This window comes from Symsagittifera roscoffensis, unplaced genomic scaffold (assembly GCF_963678635.1).
Source record: "Symsagittifera roscoffensis unplaced genomic scaffold, txSymRosc1.1 SCAFFOLD_248, whole genome shotgun sequence".
Lineage (NCBI taxonomy): Eukaryota > Metazoa > Xenacoelomorpha > Acoela > Convolutidae > Symsagittifera > Symsagittifera roscoffensis.
This window is the reverse complement of record NW_026970736.1, coordinates 39148-56161: the sequence shown is the minus strand read 5'-3', so window position 1 is coordinate 56161 and position 17014 is coordinate 39148. Positions and strand designations below refer to the sequence as shown.

Sequence of the window (17014 nt, the reverse complement as noted above, 5' to 3'; positions counted from 1 at the left end):
TTCGCAAACCCGCAACTAACAGAAAATATTTTTCATCAAAGCATCATACGTATTGACACTTATTTATTTTGCTAGAAAGCATGATCACATTATTTCAGAATCACTAGTTGATATTCAAGCATGCGAGAGCTTCTATGATAAATTTCAGTGATTTTCACTATCCTTTCACTTTCTCACACCACAGGAACGCGACTTGCACTGTTCCCACGATATTATTTTACGCACTAAGCAAACGCACACATATACATACTATCGTTTTATACAAAATCATTTTGATTTACACACCCCATCAAGACAACCTCACCATCGTTTTCAGTTTCTTAACTCAAAATACACGTCACCATTCTTCCTTAATTTTACATATTGCATTAAAGATACTAACCTCCACGGCATCCTCCGCAACTATGACCCAGTTACCCAAATGTATATATTCTGTCCCATCACAAATACCTTCAATGCCGAAAAATCCAGACCCTTCCTTATCCCGCATGAATTTATCCAGCCTATTGAAATACCCATATTAGAATTCATTCACAATACTAAATATAATCATAAAATATATACCTCATCCAAAACACACCTTACGAGTTTGCAGTAGGCACCGAAGAACTAAACACCATTAAAGCACTTCAATTGCTTTGGCCACTGCTACAAACTAAAAACATCATACGCATACTAGCCAAATTATTAACAAGATCAGACATGATTCACGACATATTCCCCCACGGCTTTTTCCCAGAAGATTAAAGTAAGTATAATTTGAAATGCTTTAAACTAAGAAATTTGAATTTTTAATAACCATTTTCTATCAATGTTTGATTTATACTTTTAGTCTCCATACCACGATCATCTACAAAACAGAAAAGAAAAATAAAAATACAAACTTGTTAAATTATCTTAAAACTCATTAATTTCTTGCACTAAATAATGTAATAAATTTCATATCAAATGTATTAATTTTTTTTTAAATTATTTCTCCATGAAGCAGTAAACTTAGTTACGATGAAAATTTATAATTTAAAAATTCCCAAAAACGCAGTAAAATGAGAAATATGCAATAAATTGATAAAATGAGAAAGCAGTACTAACCTTTTCAATATTTTCATTCATTCGCACAAGAGTTCTATCCAAACTCGCACAGCTCGCCCACGGAGAATTGTTTAAATAAAGATTTTAAGTTTCAAGCTTTCACTATCAACAACTCTAACACACCATAACAAGTTTTAAACTTTCCTTTAACCCGGTTGGAAAGGAATTATACACTAAACCAAACTAACCAACGCAGCTTACTAAACACCACAAGTCATAAAATAACAGCATGACTAAGAAAAGAAAACCAACGGTACCCAAACCGGATTAATCCAGCTTAAAACTGGATAATTTATTCTTTTGAAGACTATTATAAAGTCTAAGAAAGAAATAATAAAACACAAAAAAGTCGCAAGACAAACCCATACCAAAAACAATTTGATTTTTGAAAAAAGGACACAACCAAAGTAATATAAGAAAGACCAACATAAACCCAACATAAAACGTTATCACATAACAGGACCTCTCAAAGAAACAGCATGAAATCATACTCCCACTCCTGGCCTAACCCACCAGAGAAGGACGTCTTGAGCATGCTCTATAGCCGGCCTAACCCACCGCGCTACATCCACGCTTTGTGACCACACTTCTATTTTTAATAAGAGGTACTCAAGGGTGAGTAACTATTCCAAATAACTGAACTAAAACAAAACGCTTTTGTGAAAAAAACTAACTAAGTTCATGATTAAAAAACTAAATTAACTTAAATTTATAGAATGTAAATCATACTTTACAGTATATAGATCATACACAACAACAAAGACAAACATCCAAAGACTAGATGATCCCATCACACTCGAACAAAAGAATGGCTAAACACAACCGACATGCCGTCCACAATCACGACTCAAAGGATTTAGAGTACGACTTGACTTCGCAGAAAAGGACTTCATTGAACTAGACCAATGACCACCTCGATGTTCAAGTATACGTGCAGATCCGAGTTACAAGGCATCCCTTCCACACACGATCTTCACGCCATTCCCAGACGAGGCTGCACACAAAACAGTTCTCTACTAATACAGAAAAATCTGACATAGCAAACCATTTTGAAATCGGATTGATTTCATTGGGGATCACAGTCGTTATCGAATGACGAAGTAATAATTTCCTGTCCCTAATTCCAGCGTCCTGGAACGTTCTTCTTCAAGAGGAACCGGATAAGAAAATGATGTTCGCCAAATACCAACGTTCATCATCCATCCTTCAAATTGCAGAGAAGAAAAATAGTTCTAAAAAACTCTGTAAACCCCGGATGGGTGGAACCTGATCTAAACTACATTTTATTATTGGATAAATTAGATTTTTTACCACTGTGAAATATTTAATATTAACCAATCATAATCCATCCAACTAACAACCCACTTATTTGTAAGTGCTGAAATTACTTGTAATTTCAGCACCAGAGAGATTTGAATTTAACTTAGAAATTAGTTACCTCTCCAAGAGAACTTCATCAGTTGCAATAAGCCAGTATACTCTAGATCTATTGAGCCTAGCAGAGACTAGTTAAACACCCTGAGACTAGTAGATATAAGAGTAAGATAAGGATCGGTATTAGACTAAGAAGTTGCACGAATCTATCCGGCCGAAAATAAGATAGCGTGACGAGCAGACGGTGTACCCTATCCGAAATTACTCTATGAGTTAACCACACCGGTCCTAACTCAATAGTTTTCTTCGGAGAGGTTCATAATGCTAAAACAACGCGAGTAAAATGAGCGCGAGCTGTTTCAAATTTTGCATCAGAGAGCTAACTACACAGCATTTTCTTCGTATTTAGTGGCTACGAAAAGACTTTGTTCAAACAGTAAGCTTTGTTCAAATCTGTTTAGTTTTTTTAACAAATGACAATTTGCTTGATCAATGCTCTCTTTTAAATCTGCTTTATGGGCTCTTTCATTTTTCATTCTCACAGTCCCCCAATTATGAAGAAAAAAGTGCAGGTTTTCGAGAGTATCATTGCTAATAGATTGCGCAGTATTGAGTATATTGAAAAAAGTAAGTTCTTCATCATTTAGCGCTCACTTTTCATTTAAGTACTCATTTTTTGTTTCGAATTTCAAACTCGAGCAGAATGTCAGTGCTCGACCAAAAAACCAATATTCGGCACAGGGTTTTTGGTGGTGCAGAAACTTGAAACATACCTCGAGGACGGTCGAAAAATATCGAAAATCGCTCGTGCACGGTCGAAACTTACCAGGAGCACGGCCGAATCACATCAAAATTTAGTCAATCACGGTCGAAAAAAACCTTGAGCATGGTCAAAAATACCTCGAGAATGGTCGAAACACACCATTTGTCGTGAAGGCAATTATAAAAATTGTTTTCAAATACCAACCATTTTAAATAAATCTTTCATCTCTAAAACTAGCTAAGAGCAAATGATGATTCGAAGTTTATCTCAACAAAGCATTAAAGTTGCAAATACCTATAGAAAATACTTTTAAAAATACAAAAATCAACCTGAGATATTACCAGAAATGCATAAATTATAACGTTAACTTTTAAAATTATATTATAACGTACCTTCTGCCTGGCACTGTTTTGCTAAAAATTCTACTTAAGTTTCATCGGCTAGACGGCAGGTATCTTGGAGAGAAGTTGTTTCAACCTAGTTGATTTTAAGAAACACGTTTTGAGGTCGCACTATTTGAAAGTTTTATTTTCGAAAAACTGTTAAAAAAGGCAAACCAACGTGTAGAATTGGTGATTCTAAGGTATAACGTACATAGCTTTTCCTTTGAACCTTGAACATGCAAACTAAATAGTAGTAGAACTTAATCGTTGATTTAGTCTGGAGCAATTGGTAAATAATAAAGTAGTTAAGCTAAGATCGAATTAAACTTGTGTTTACTTAAGTTCATGGAATTAATCCCCCTCCTTAGTGAAAATAGTCAATGCAACAGCTCACGGAAACTCCCCCAACTCGGGAACTACCGGGGCGAACATTATGAAATCTAGTGGAGTGATACTAGAGATGATTTGACCCGGACATGCAAAGAGCCGGATCCGCTCGTGCACGGTCGAAACTTACCCCAAGGTCACCTCGGCCCGATTTACCCCCTAAACAACCAAACCCCCACCCAACTTCCGGAGGCTATTTCTCGACCCCCAAAGACCCTAGAGAGCTGAAACTTACAGGGATGGTAGATAGTGACATGGTCTATCGTATGTTAGGACGATGACCCGATTGGGCCAAGGGCACGGGCTATTAGCACTTGGGAAAATCACCCCTTGGAGGTGTTAATAGGCAATTTGCGAAAAATAATGCGCAAGGGCATATCGATTTTAAGGTTCTTATGCGTAGTATGACCCACCCCGGTAAAAAGGATCCCTGTAAGTCTTAGTTCCCAGTTGAACTTTCCGGTGCTAATTGAGCTTTTCCGGGAAAAGTGATAATGGACCTTAAAAACGGGATAACTTGGGAAGTATTGGTCAGATAAGGATGAAACTTGGTAGGTAGGACTCCCATGTGATCTCGAACCGATTATGGGGAATTTGACCCCGGGTGACCCCGGGTTGACCTTTATTTGATCTTTTGGATTTTTAGCTCCAAAACCCTTAAATTTAGCACCGGAAAATAGCCCAAATTGTATGGTTTGTAATCAGCAAGGTTAATAAAGCTATGTTATTGATCTTGGGTGGTGATTGGCATGTATGGGAATTTAGTTAGGCATTTCCCTGAATTCGATGGAATATCTTGGCTTAATGTATAGCGGTATATTGTTGGAATTATTACGAGTTGGCTAAACAAACATTGGGTTCAATCTGACTTGGTGAATAAACTATTAATAGAAATGCGTCAATGGCACAGAAAAGTAGTCACATATTATATTGGCAATTTAGACAAGGGGAATAGAGAATTAACTAAATGTTAGGAATGTACAGGATATTCCATTGGCTTCTGGGGAATGTTTTATTGGCTCAATTGGACCCCGGTTAAAGGAACGGCTTACCCTGAAGGTCGATTTGGTTGAAATTTGAATAGGCTACGTATGGGAATTTTTGGATCATGATAAACGGGAAATTAAGTTCACTGGGAATTTATCCTAGGCATGGAAAAAGGAAAAAGATATGGGGTAATTAAATAAAGTACTTGGGCACTTTGATATGTAAATATAGCTTGAATTAAGTTGAAGTTGCACTTGCTATTTGTTTAGCATAGCTTTGATTGGCATTTCGAACTTGGCATTTAAAGTAATGTGGTAATGTTGGATTTATGAACTGGAACGCTGCGTAGGAGGCACATAGGTAAATGTTAAGACTTATACGGAATCTCTAACTAAAACTAAGAGTAAATAGACATAAGTCACGGACGTTTCGGTACAGCCTTTAAGCAGCAGAACGATTTGGAGTTTATGGTTAACGAGTCGTATCTCCGAGTCAATGAGAACGGGTTAAGTGACTCGTTAAAGTGATTGTAGATTGGTTAGTGAATGTAAGTTAGGCTTTCTAGAGGATAGCGGGATCGTTGTTGAATGATTGCAATTGATAGAAGTTCTCGAGGAGAACGTTAGATATTAGTTAGGTGTTAATTGAATTGCAGGAGGCAGTTAATTGAATAAAATTAATCGCGGACCCATTCCTTTGAATGAATGATTAACTTATATTCCAGCCAATTGTAGGCTATTCTGTAGTTGGATTTGATTATTAGTTAATTCATTATTGTTATCGGAATTGTTGTTGCGATTGACTATTGATTGCGAGCGAGATACAGTCGAGAGAGCACAAACCTAGGGGCAAGCAGCGTAGTACGATACAGAACGGCCAACCACCAAATCAACCCTTTTGGGATTGTAAACAGTACTGGGAATTGGTTGCCCCGCTGACCTCAGTATTAAAGGGAACATATTGCGGCGGTGTGAAATAGCGAGAGAGACCGGCCCAGAGATATTGTGAATTCCCCCACGTTTACAGTGGCGCCCCTGGGTGGGCTATTCTGGATTGTAGTTGCAAATACGATTTGTGGGCGACGCTGACAATAACGAACGAACGATCGACAAACGACGGCCATGAACGACGAGGATCGACAGCTCATGGCGGAGGCTGCGGTGGCAGCGGCGAATGCTCTTGACCGACAGCAGGGAGTGTTTGGATTTGGTACGATACGACCAGATCGGTTTCCCTCCAGTAGTTATCAGAACTGGGCGGACTGGAGAAAACACTCTGCCTGGGTCACAGATGCCAATCGATGGGACGATGAGCAAGCTAGAATGGTGCTGCCAACGTGTTTGACGGGTTGGGCCTTGGATGAGTTCACCAGTATGCCAGCCCACTTTAGAGAAGAGGTCGATGGATTTGCCGAGCCAACGCTAGGTAGAATGATCGCAGAGCTGGACCAGAGGATGATGCCATTTCAGACCAGATCGACTGCGCGAGCTGAATTCAAAAGCCTCATGCAGGGCGAAAAAGAAGATTTGAGGGAGTTCTCTCGACGAGTGCGATCAGTGGGCGAGGTAGCGAATGCGAATATGCCAGTGCAGATTCGAGACGATATGAACCGTGAGCTATTCATCGACGGAATATTCGATGCGGATCTCCAAGAGCTGCTCCTTCGTGAAGATTTCGATAGCTTTGGTCAAGCTGTGGCTCGGGCCAAAGCTCTAGAGGTGGCTAGTAGGACAGTCAGACTGCGCAACAGAAGGTGTCCAAATGCCTTTCGGGAAATGCACGATATTCCAGGCATATAATCCGGAGTTATCGGTGGCGAGTATCAAGCAGGCGAGGCCCAGCAATTGCAGGCCGACTTGACAAAGTGGCAGAAAAGTACGGAACAGCGGTTGAAACAGATTGCAACGCAGATGCAGATGCAGGGCGCGCGCCAGAATGAGCTGGCGAAGCAAATGGATATTCAGAACTCGAGACACGATGATGTGATGAATCAGATGCAGAGCATGACAGCTATGATGGGACAATTAGTAAGTTCTCTTACCCCTACTCCCAACCCTGACGGCCAACCCCTACAGGAGACCCCTCCCCAGCAAAGGCAGTTGTTTGAACCTGGAGGAAACGGTCAGAACAGCCCGGCAAACGGTGCTGGCCGATACGGTTTGAAGAATCCATGGACCCAAGGTGCTTGTTTTAATTGTGGACAGGTGGGCCACATCGCGAAAGGGTGTCCCCAAAGAAGTGCGAACCATTTAAACTACCAGGGGCCGGGACAGTAGACGAGTTCGAGGGAGGCTTTGTTCCGGCCGAATATAAGAAGCAACTGGGTGTCAGACGACCTCCAGCGACAGTTGAGGATCCCAGACGGAGAATGCAAACGATTCAGGGGAGAATACGAATGATACAGGGGCGAATGCGAATCGTCCAACGAAGATGCGATACGAGTGTGTGGGTATCAGTCATTTGACAAATGATCCGTATGGAGCTTACGTAGATGCTTGCGTTGGAGGAACGAACATGGACACCTTATTGGACATTAGGGCCACGACGAATTTGATACGAAGTGACATGGCTCGAAAAATTGTTGAAGGACCGGAGATAGAACAGTACAGGGGCCGCTTGGAGACAGCGGACGGAAAGAGAGTCGTTGTTGACGGTTGCATAACGACGAATTTGAAGTTAATTGTCATCGATGATGAAATCGAGGCTCTGGTAATACCCGAACTGAAGGCTGAGATGGTACTCGGTCTCAGATCAATGAGGTAGTACAACTGTTCGTTAGAACTCGGTAGAGACAACTTGTGGACGGGCACTACGGAAGGATCGGTTGTGCCAGTGAGTTATAAGGCTCCCCAGCTGTTACCCACAGTTCCTCCAGACCCAGGAGAGAAGAACAAGTTGGAAGCGAATCGGAGGGATAGACCAATTCTGACAAATAAGATGTCCAGCGATGTACCGGATGAAATCCCAGAGGGTTGGCCGGCCAACTATGAGAGTCACAGTGTAAACATGGTCCAAGAGAACGAAGTTGAAAAGGACGAGATGTATGGATGCCCCAAGCCTGTTTCGTTGGAGGAAGCTTTGAGATGGAGTCGTGGCGGAAGACCAGAGATGGTGGCAGTGGTTCAAGAGACAGAGGTGAGCGATGAAGACGACGGCGACGCGATTCGATCGGAACGAACGAAAGAAGAGATTGCGACGATGCAGAAAGAAGATGAAGCGATTGCGCAAGTATTCTACTGGGCGGGAACAGCCGACTAGACGAGCGATATGCCTTCTTTGGGAACGAATCTCATTCCAAAGGGACAGGCAATTCAGTACGGCCCTGAGGCACTCGCATACTGGTCGAGGTGGGACGAGTTGAGTATTCGAGGTGGAACACTTTACAAGAAATGGTTCCAGAGAGATGGGTCGAAACCGACACTTCTGACGGTAGTTCCAGCAGCAGGACGAAAGGGACTCCTGGGACAGCTCGATTCAATGGACACCAGTGGGGGACAACTTGCGGTGGAAAAGATGTTGGCGAGGATACGACGAAGATTTTGGTGGCCGACGATGAGGACGGACGTCGAAAGGAAATTTCAGTGGTGCTTTCAGCGGGAAAAGGAAGCGAGCTGCGGTTCAGGCTCCCTTTGATCCAGGGATCAGACTCAGTACGGTGGCAGTGGACATTTTGGGTCCTATGACGATGGCAACTCAGACGAAAGCGAAGCACATACTGGTGATGACGGATATGTTCACGATGTATGCGATTGCGGTTGCCCTTGTTTCGACAGAGGCATCAGATGTGGCTCAAGCAATCGTGGAACATTGGGTGCTGAAGTTTGGAACTCCCAATGCTTTGCGTACGGACCAAGGAAAAGTGTTTGGCAGTAAACTGATCAAGGAGATGTGCCGACTTTTGGGAATTGACATAACAGCGACGTTGCCCTACAAACCTGAAGGCAGAGAACTGAAGGGGCGATACAATGATAAGATGGCGAAGGTGATTTTGAAGTATTGTGCGGAGAATCCGAGGACAAGGGATACGATGTTGCCGTATTTGAGCTTTGTGTGCAACACGACAATTCATCGGGTGACGGGAGCTACACCGTTTAGTTTGGTTCACGGTCAAGAATGCCAGTATCCCATTGACCTCTTCTACGCGAAACCTCACGATGAAGTGTTGACGAAGGATGGTTTTGTAGAGAAACTGGATGAGCTTTTCCGAGATGCTCATAGCAGTGCGAGGGAAATCGTTGGGACGGATCAACGTCGACAGGAGGATCAGTATTGGAAGAAAGTTCATGGAGAAACCTATACAACTGGCGATAAAGTATGGGTGTGGGCGAAAGAAAAGTTCAAGTCGAAGAAGCACTTCAATCCGTGGGACGGACCTTATGTTGTACTGGCGAGAATGTCCGAGGTGAACTACAAGGTGGCAAAGGAGTCGACTACGAACAAAGTGAAGTGGAGTCAAAGAAGAGACAGCCCATTCAGAGGAGGCTACATCAAGTAAGCGACCGACACCTTACCGGTCGGTTAACTTCTTCGACGATCCGGAGATGTATGACGATGATGGGTTTTTATGGCAAAACAACCGGGAGGGTTTTAATCATGACCCAGGCCCAAGAAATGTACCAGTGAGACTGTTGCCTGTGAGAAATCGACCGACGGAACCACAAGTTAATCCAGCTGGGCGAAATGTGCGAAACAGGGTGATGCCCGAACACTTTGCTGATCCACCACAGCGAATGATGCGAGAAGTGGCTAGGAGGGAAGAAGATGCGGTTGAGACGTACGATGCGACGGAGCTGGAGGCCAGAAGGGAAGAGGAGAATGGCACTGCAGATGACGGCGGTCGACAAACTCGAGTAAGGAGACCACCTGTGAGGTTTGGAATCGACGAGTTTGTGAGTTAAAACTTACCTTAGTTTACTAAACTCTTTCTTTATCTCATTAGTTGGTGCTTGTTTGTATTCAGTGCGATCCCACCTGAACTGTTGCGCGGAGCATTGATAGTGATGATTATGAAAGTGAAAGGGTTGGATCGTACCATGAAGAAAAAAATTATTACAGTTATGTCCCCCCTTAGGTTAATCATTGTGCTATATTATTGTTTAGTTGATGGGGACTAACTGATGGGTCCGCGATCTTTAAAGGTGTTGCTTTATAAGACGGAAAGAGAAGGAAGACACGCGTAGGGCGTAGCGGAACGAAGCGTTATGGTAGGTTACACTTAGGCTTATTAGGTGCTACTTAACATTAATCGGGAGAATAAGAGACTAGAAGGGAAGACTGTAGAATTGGCGATTCTAAGGTATAACGTACATAGCTTTTCCTTTGAACCTTGAACATGCAAACTAAGTAGTAGTAGAGCTTAATCGTTGATTTAGTCTGGAGCAAGTGGTAAACAATAAAGTAGTTAAGTTAAGATCGAATTAAACTTGTGTTTACTTAAGTTCATGGAATTAATCCCCCTCCTTAGTGAAAATAGTCAATGCAACAGCTCACGAAAACTCCCCCCAATTCGGGAACTACCGAGGCGAACCTTATGAAATTTAGTGGAGTGATACTAGAGATGATTTGACCCGGACATGCAAAGAGCCGGATCCGCCCGACCCCCCGGGGCGAGTTATAACGGTACCCGGAAGTGCAAATGGCCCCACCGGAAATCCTTAACTACTGGTCCGATTGAGCTCATTTTTTTTATATGTGGTAGCCCTGGGCGAGGGAAGCTTAAGTTTGAAGTTTCGGAACCCCAAGGTCACCTCGGCCCGATTTACGCCCTAGACAACCAAACCCCCACCCAACTTCCGGCGGCTATTTCTCGACCCCCAGTGACCCTAGAGAGCTGAAACTTACAGGGATGGTAGATAGTGACATAGTCTATCGTATGTTAGGACGATGACCCAATTGGGCCAAGGGCACGGGCTATCAGCACTTGGGAAAATCACCCCTTGGAGGTGTTAATAGGCAATTTGCGAAAAATAATGCGCGAGGGCATATCGATTTTAAGGTACTTATGCGTAGTATGACCCACCCCGGTAAAAAAGGTCCTTGTAAGTCTCAGTTCCCAGTTGACCTTTCCGGTGCTAATTGAGCTTTTCCGGGAAAAGTGATAATGGACCTTAAAAACGGGATAACTTGGGAAGTATTGGTCAGATATGGATGAAACTTGGTAGGTAGGACTCCCATGTGACCTCAAACCGATTATGGGGAATTTGACCCCGGGTGACCCCGGGTTGACCTTTATTTGACCTTTTGGACTTTAAGCTCCAAAACCCTTAAATTTAGCACCGGAAAGTAGCCCAAATTGTATGGTTTGTAATCAGCAAGGTTAATAAAGCTATGTTATTGATCTTGGGTGGTGATTGGCATGTATGGGAATTTAGTTAGGCATTTCCCTGAATTCGATGGAATATCTTGGCTTAATGTATAGCGGTATATTGTTGGAATTATTACGAGTTGGCTAAACAAACATTGGTGAATAAACTATTAATAGAAATGCGTCAATGGCACAGAAAAGTAGTCACATATTATATTGGAAATTTAGACAAGGGAATAGAGAGTTAACTAACTTAATTGTTAGGAATGTATAGGATATTCCATTGGCTTCTGGGGAATGTTTTATTGGCTCAATTGGACCCCGGTTAAAGGAACGGCTTACCCTGAAGGTCGATTTGATTGAAATTTGAATAGGCTACGTATGGGAATTTTTGGATTATGATAAACGGGAAATTAAGTTCACTGGGAATTTATCCTAGGCATGGAAAAAGGAAAAAGATATGGGGTAATTAAACAAAGTCCTTGGGCACTTTGATATGTAAATATAGCTTGAATTAAGTTGAAGTTGCACTTGCTATTTGTTTAGCATAGCTTTGATTGGCATTTTGAACTTGGCATTTAATGTAATGTGGTAATGTTGGATTTATGAACTGGAACGCTGCGTAGGAGGCACATAGGTAAATGTTAAGACTTATACGGAATGACGGATCTCTAACTAAAACTAAGAGTAAATAGACATAAGTCACGGACGTTTCGGTACAGCCTTTAAGCAGCAGAACGATTTGGAGTTTATGGTTAACGAGTCGTATCTCCGAGTCATTGAGAACGGGTTAAGTGACTCGTTAAAGTGATTGTAGATTGGTTAGTGAATGTAAGTTAGGCTATCTAGAGGATAGCGGGATCGTTGTTGAACGATTGCAATTGATAGAAGTTCTCGAGGAGAACGTTAGATATTAGTTAGGTGTTAATTGAACTGCAGGAGGCAGTTAATTGAATAATATAAATCGCGGACCCATTCCTTTGAATGAATGATTAATTTATATTCCAGCCAATTGTAGGCTATTCTGTAGTTGGATTTGATTATTAGTTAATTCATTATTGTTATCGGAATTGTTGTTGCGATTGACTATTGTTTGCGAGCGAGATACAGTCGAGAGAGCACAAACCTAGGGGCAAGCAGCGTAGTATGATACAGAACGGCCAACCACCAAATCAACCCTTTTGGGATTGTAAACAGTACTGGGAATCGGTTGCCCCGCTGACCTCAGTATTAAAGGGAACATATTGCGGCGGTGTGAAATAGCGAGAGAGACCGGCCCAGAGATATTGTGAATTCCCCCACGTTTACACAACGGAAAAAAATGATATCAACTGAAAACTACACAAAACAATTTGAATAAAAATAGGTATAATAAAATGTGAGAAAATTTTCAAAAAAAAATCTATTTTATCGATTGAAAAAGTAACATTTTGATCCATTATTAATCTATCATAATTAATTTTTTTAAGGTTATGCCGACTGACAATGAAAATCCATTATGAGTGATTAATATCCATGGAACGTCGATGCGGGTTTGATTTTGGATAACTCGTAAAATTGTAATTCAAGAAATACCGAAAAAGTCATACTCAATGAAACTATTCAAAAAAAGCTCAGATCACACCGACTATTTTATTTATTTATTTGTTTTAATTGAAGATTTTTTCCAAATCGTGCTATCGTGTTTATCTAAAAACCACAATCGAATTATTGTTCAATATTCGCTTTAAATTCACTTCCCTAAAAACCAGTTTCAGTATCGTTAATGGTTGTGGGCTGGGGCGGATTTAGGGGGGGGGGGCTGAGGGGTGGTACTTTTTAAGAAACCCTTTGGTACTTTTTAAGAAACCCTCTTTTGGCCGACCGACCCTAAAATTTGTCTAAAGGCGCCTTCGGCGCCAATATTTACTATTTTTAAGGGGGGGGCGCACCGAAAAAAAGCAATTTTTTGGTCAAAATTTTCCAAAAAGTGCCTAAAAATGCCTTTTTTGACTGTTTTTTCAAAAATTTGCAGAAAAATTTCTGTGGCGCAGAAATTTTTGCCAAAATAGGGACAGAACAGTGCTTTGGGAGAGCTCAAAAAATCAATTTGGTCGACCTAAAAAAAGGTCGTCAAAAATATTCGATTTCTTTTTGAAAATCCGCCCCCCCCCCCCCCCTCGAGAAAATCCTAGATCCGCCCCTGGTTGTGGGGATGTATTGATAATATTTTCACAATAACTGAGGCCAATTAGTATTTAGGCCATTTATGCCATATGGAAACTCTTAATTCTAATCATCTAATGGGAAAGTTTGAAAAGTTTATTTCTAATCATCTAAAGTTTGAAAGGTTTTTTATTGTACTTGACATGTGTTCCAATCGTCTCGTCCCGACCACATTTGGGCTGTTTGAATTGTCCTTAAAATATTTTAGAACGGATTGGCGAAAATGGGTATCATTCAATGGTTCTGTATGTTTCTTTGCCCCACCATTTCGACTACAATTGAAGGAACGTTAACTCGTACCGACTGCAGGATTTTAGTTGCCCAGAATGACATGTGCGCAGCTCTGAAGGCACCTCTAAGCCTTGAACATTGATTGGAGCATTCAATGCAAGATCTTTGACTTAGATCCGTTTTCAAAACATGAAACTGTTTTTTTATAACAAACACTTAATTTTAAAACGCACTGCCTACTGTTTTTTCTTTCATTCAATACGTAGCCTATCTTGATGTATTAGATGGAATGTGTTTTTCAATCATAATTCAATTTGAAGCCAAAATTCTCACGCTTTGCATCACAGTCACTTGCTTTGCAAATCAATTGAGATATGCCATTATGCGAAAAAGTAGCGTTGCTTTTAGTGAATTAAACAACAATTTATTGGTCGAGCCATTTATAAATAAATGACTTTAATAATAAATAAACAAAAAACTCGAAAACTCAAACCGAAAATATGCCTCTCTCAGATTTGTGGACTTTCAAAAATATAGATTCTGTTTTCACGAAAACCAAAAGGCGAAGTTATGAGCGCTGAAGATTGTGTAAGGAGAGCAGTTGTTATTGACAATGGATCCGGTACAGTCAAAGCCGGCTTTGCAGACGAAGATAACCCACGGGCAGTTTTTCCTCCAATCGTGGGCCAACCGAAATTCGATCCCAAACTTTTTGGCTGGGAACACAAAGACACTTACGTTGGCGATGAAGCCCAGGCCAAACGTGAGATTTTAAGAAACAACAGAAAAACTTTAGAACGAGGAATTGTGACTAACTGGAACGACTTGGAAAAAATCTGGCGTCACACTTTGTTCAACGAGCTCCGAATAGATCCGGAGGAGTATCCAGTGCTTCTAACCGAAACATCTTTGAATCCGAAGTCACATCGAGAACGGATGACTCAAATTATGTTCGAGAAATTTGGAGTTCCAGCGATGTATGTTGCGGTCCAAGCAGTGCTGTCGCTCTACGCCACAGGAAGATTAACCGGATTAGTTCTGGACATCGGGGATGGTGCAACGCAAACTGTTCCAATATACGAAGGCTACTCAATTCAACATGCAATTCAGCTATTAGATTTGGCTGGAAATGATTTAACGAAGTATCTTGGGCAAATGCTTAGCGGGAGAAGGTTGAGCTTCACGACGACAACCGACCTAGAAATTGCTCGGGACATCAAAGAAAAGTTTTGGTACACAGCTCTCGACTTTGATCAAGAAATAAAACAAACAGAAAATTCAAATGAGATCAAGAAAACTTATGAGCTCCCGGATGGACAAGTTATCACAGTCGGAAACGAGAGGTTTCGTTGTCCTGAATTTCTTTTTGAACCCGAAATCTTAAGAAAACAGGCTGGTTCCGGAGTACAAAAGATGGTTTACAAATCAATTAAGAAAAGCAATGATGACATCCGGAATTACCTTTATGAAAATATAGTACTTTCTGGTGGCTCTACAATGTTTCCGCGATTCGATGAGCGATTGAGCAAAGAAATCACCAAGTTGAAAGATGATAATATAACGGTAAAAGTGCTTGCGCCACCAGAAAGGAATTACTGTACTTGGGTTGGTGGCTCAATTTTGGCTTCTCTATCTTCGCTTAAGCAGATGTGGATCTCCAAAGAAGAGTTCGATGAATTTGGGTCAACTATTGTACATAAAAAATGTTTTTAAGCGAGAAAATTTATATACATTTTTTGATTTTCCGATCAATTTTTCTGATCATCGTACATAATTATACTTTCTTTGTAATTTGCATTTTTCAAACTGATAACTTTTGAGATATGCTTCAAATTCTTAAGTAATAACTTAGCGATTTGAGGTTCTCACTTTACGTTTCAACTAAAACTCAGTATATTTCAACCGTCGCGACCAAAATCGAGTTGGATTTTAACCGTTTCGAAATAAAGTGATTTTCTCGACCAAAAATGCGCTCAACTTTGTGCGAACTAGTGCAAACATTTTTGACCAACTGATTGCATACGTTAGACAAGTTTCGAGTTTTGCGACTTTAATCACTGATTTCTGAACCAGCTGAACTATCCTTAATCTTCATGAGCGACCATAGTTCAGTCATGCTGAAAATGTAGCAGACACTTTTGCTCACTTTTGAGAGTTAAAACATTAAGTAGCACCTCGACCCTATTATTTGAGTTGAGATTAAGAAACCTTCAAAATCAGAAGCGCACTTTCGAAAGCTCTCTGTTGCCTTATTTTAGACATTTTTAGACCAACCAGTTTGATTTTCTGAGCGCCCCGAGAACCCTAAAAAGAACGTTTTTTGTTAAAATTTTCAGATCAAAACACTGCAATTTTTCGGCGCGCGCTCTCCAAATAAAAATTTCAGGTTGGTATGACCGGAAATGGAGGTCAAAAAATGCCAAAGGTGGTAGAGGAGTCGAATCCCTGAGAGGGAGGCGTCCCACAGCCCCTCCCACCTTATATCAACAAATGAATAGAATCATATAAAGTTGATCATCTTCTGACGAAGACTCAAAATTAACTCATCAGAATTTCGCATAAGCACTTCAGTCAGCAAATTGCCCGCCCATTAAAAATTAAATTGTACTATTTCAAAACTTTCAGCTGAAAAATGTTAAAAGAAAAACATAAAAAGTCACCCGGAAAAATACGTTCATTGATTGTTTTTGGCCGCAGTTATGTAGTTTGACCAGAGTAAAATAAAGTTTGATCATTTTGATACATAAATCAACCTGAGAATTGACCAGCTTATACTGTACCAATGATTATGTTTTATTTTTTATGTTTTTTTTTCTGGAAACCAAAATGCTGTCACTCAAGAAGTGAAACTTCTTGTCATCTTTCCTTCCTATGAATACAAACTTTTACCGGCAAAAAAAATATAAAACGGTTCGCGAATCGTCAACCTCTATTTTCTGAAAATTGATGGAACCAAATACAGTCATGGAAATTGATGGAACCAAATACAGAAAATTGATGGAGCCAACTCTAATAGAGTCATATAATACATGCATAAAGCCACGTGTCTCAGAAACCGAAACTTAGTTCTTTACTAATCAAAACAAAAGCTTTGAAACATGCTAAATATCTTTTTTTTCGAAGAAACCTTATTTAATAGGAATGTTGATATATAATCCTTTAAAGTCAAAACTCACAAAAAAGTTTTAAACTGTTAAAGCTAGTTTAATTGTTACGGCTGAATCGATAAAGCTACAACAACTAATAGGGAGCAATGATTTACAAATAGGTACCTTAAACATTGATCTGCAA

The 17014-nt window shown here is 40.7% G+C and overlaps 1 protein-coding gene across 1 annotated transcript; it reads left to right on the top strand.

Moving 5' to 3' along the window:
- The first annotated feature begins 14048 nt into the window (after nucleotides 1–14048).
- On the top strand, nucleotides 14049–15436 carry LOC134855938 (actin, clone 302-like). Its single transcript, XM_063872319.1, has one exon. The coding sequence runs from the start codon at nucleotides 14294–14296 to the stop codon at nucleotides 15434–15436; it is 1143 nt and encodes a 380-aa protein (XP_063728389.1). The 5' UTR covers nucleotides 14049–14293.
- The last annotated feature ends 1578 nt before the right edge of the window (nucleotides 15437–17014 follow it).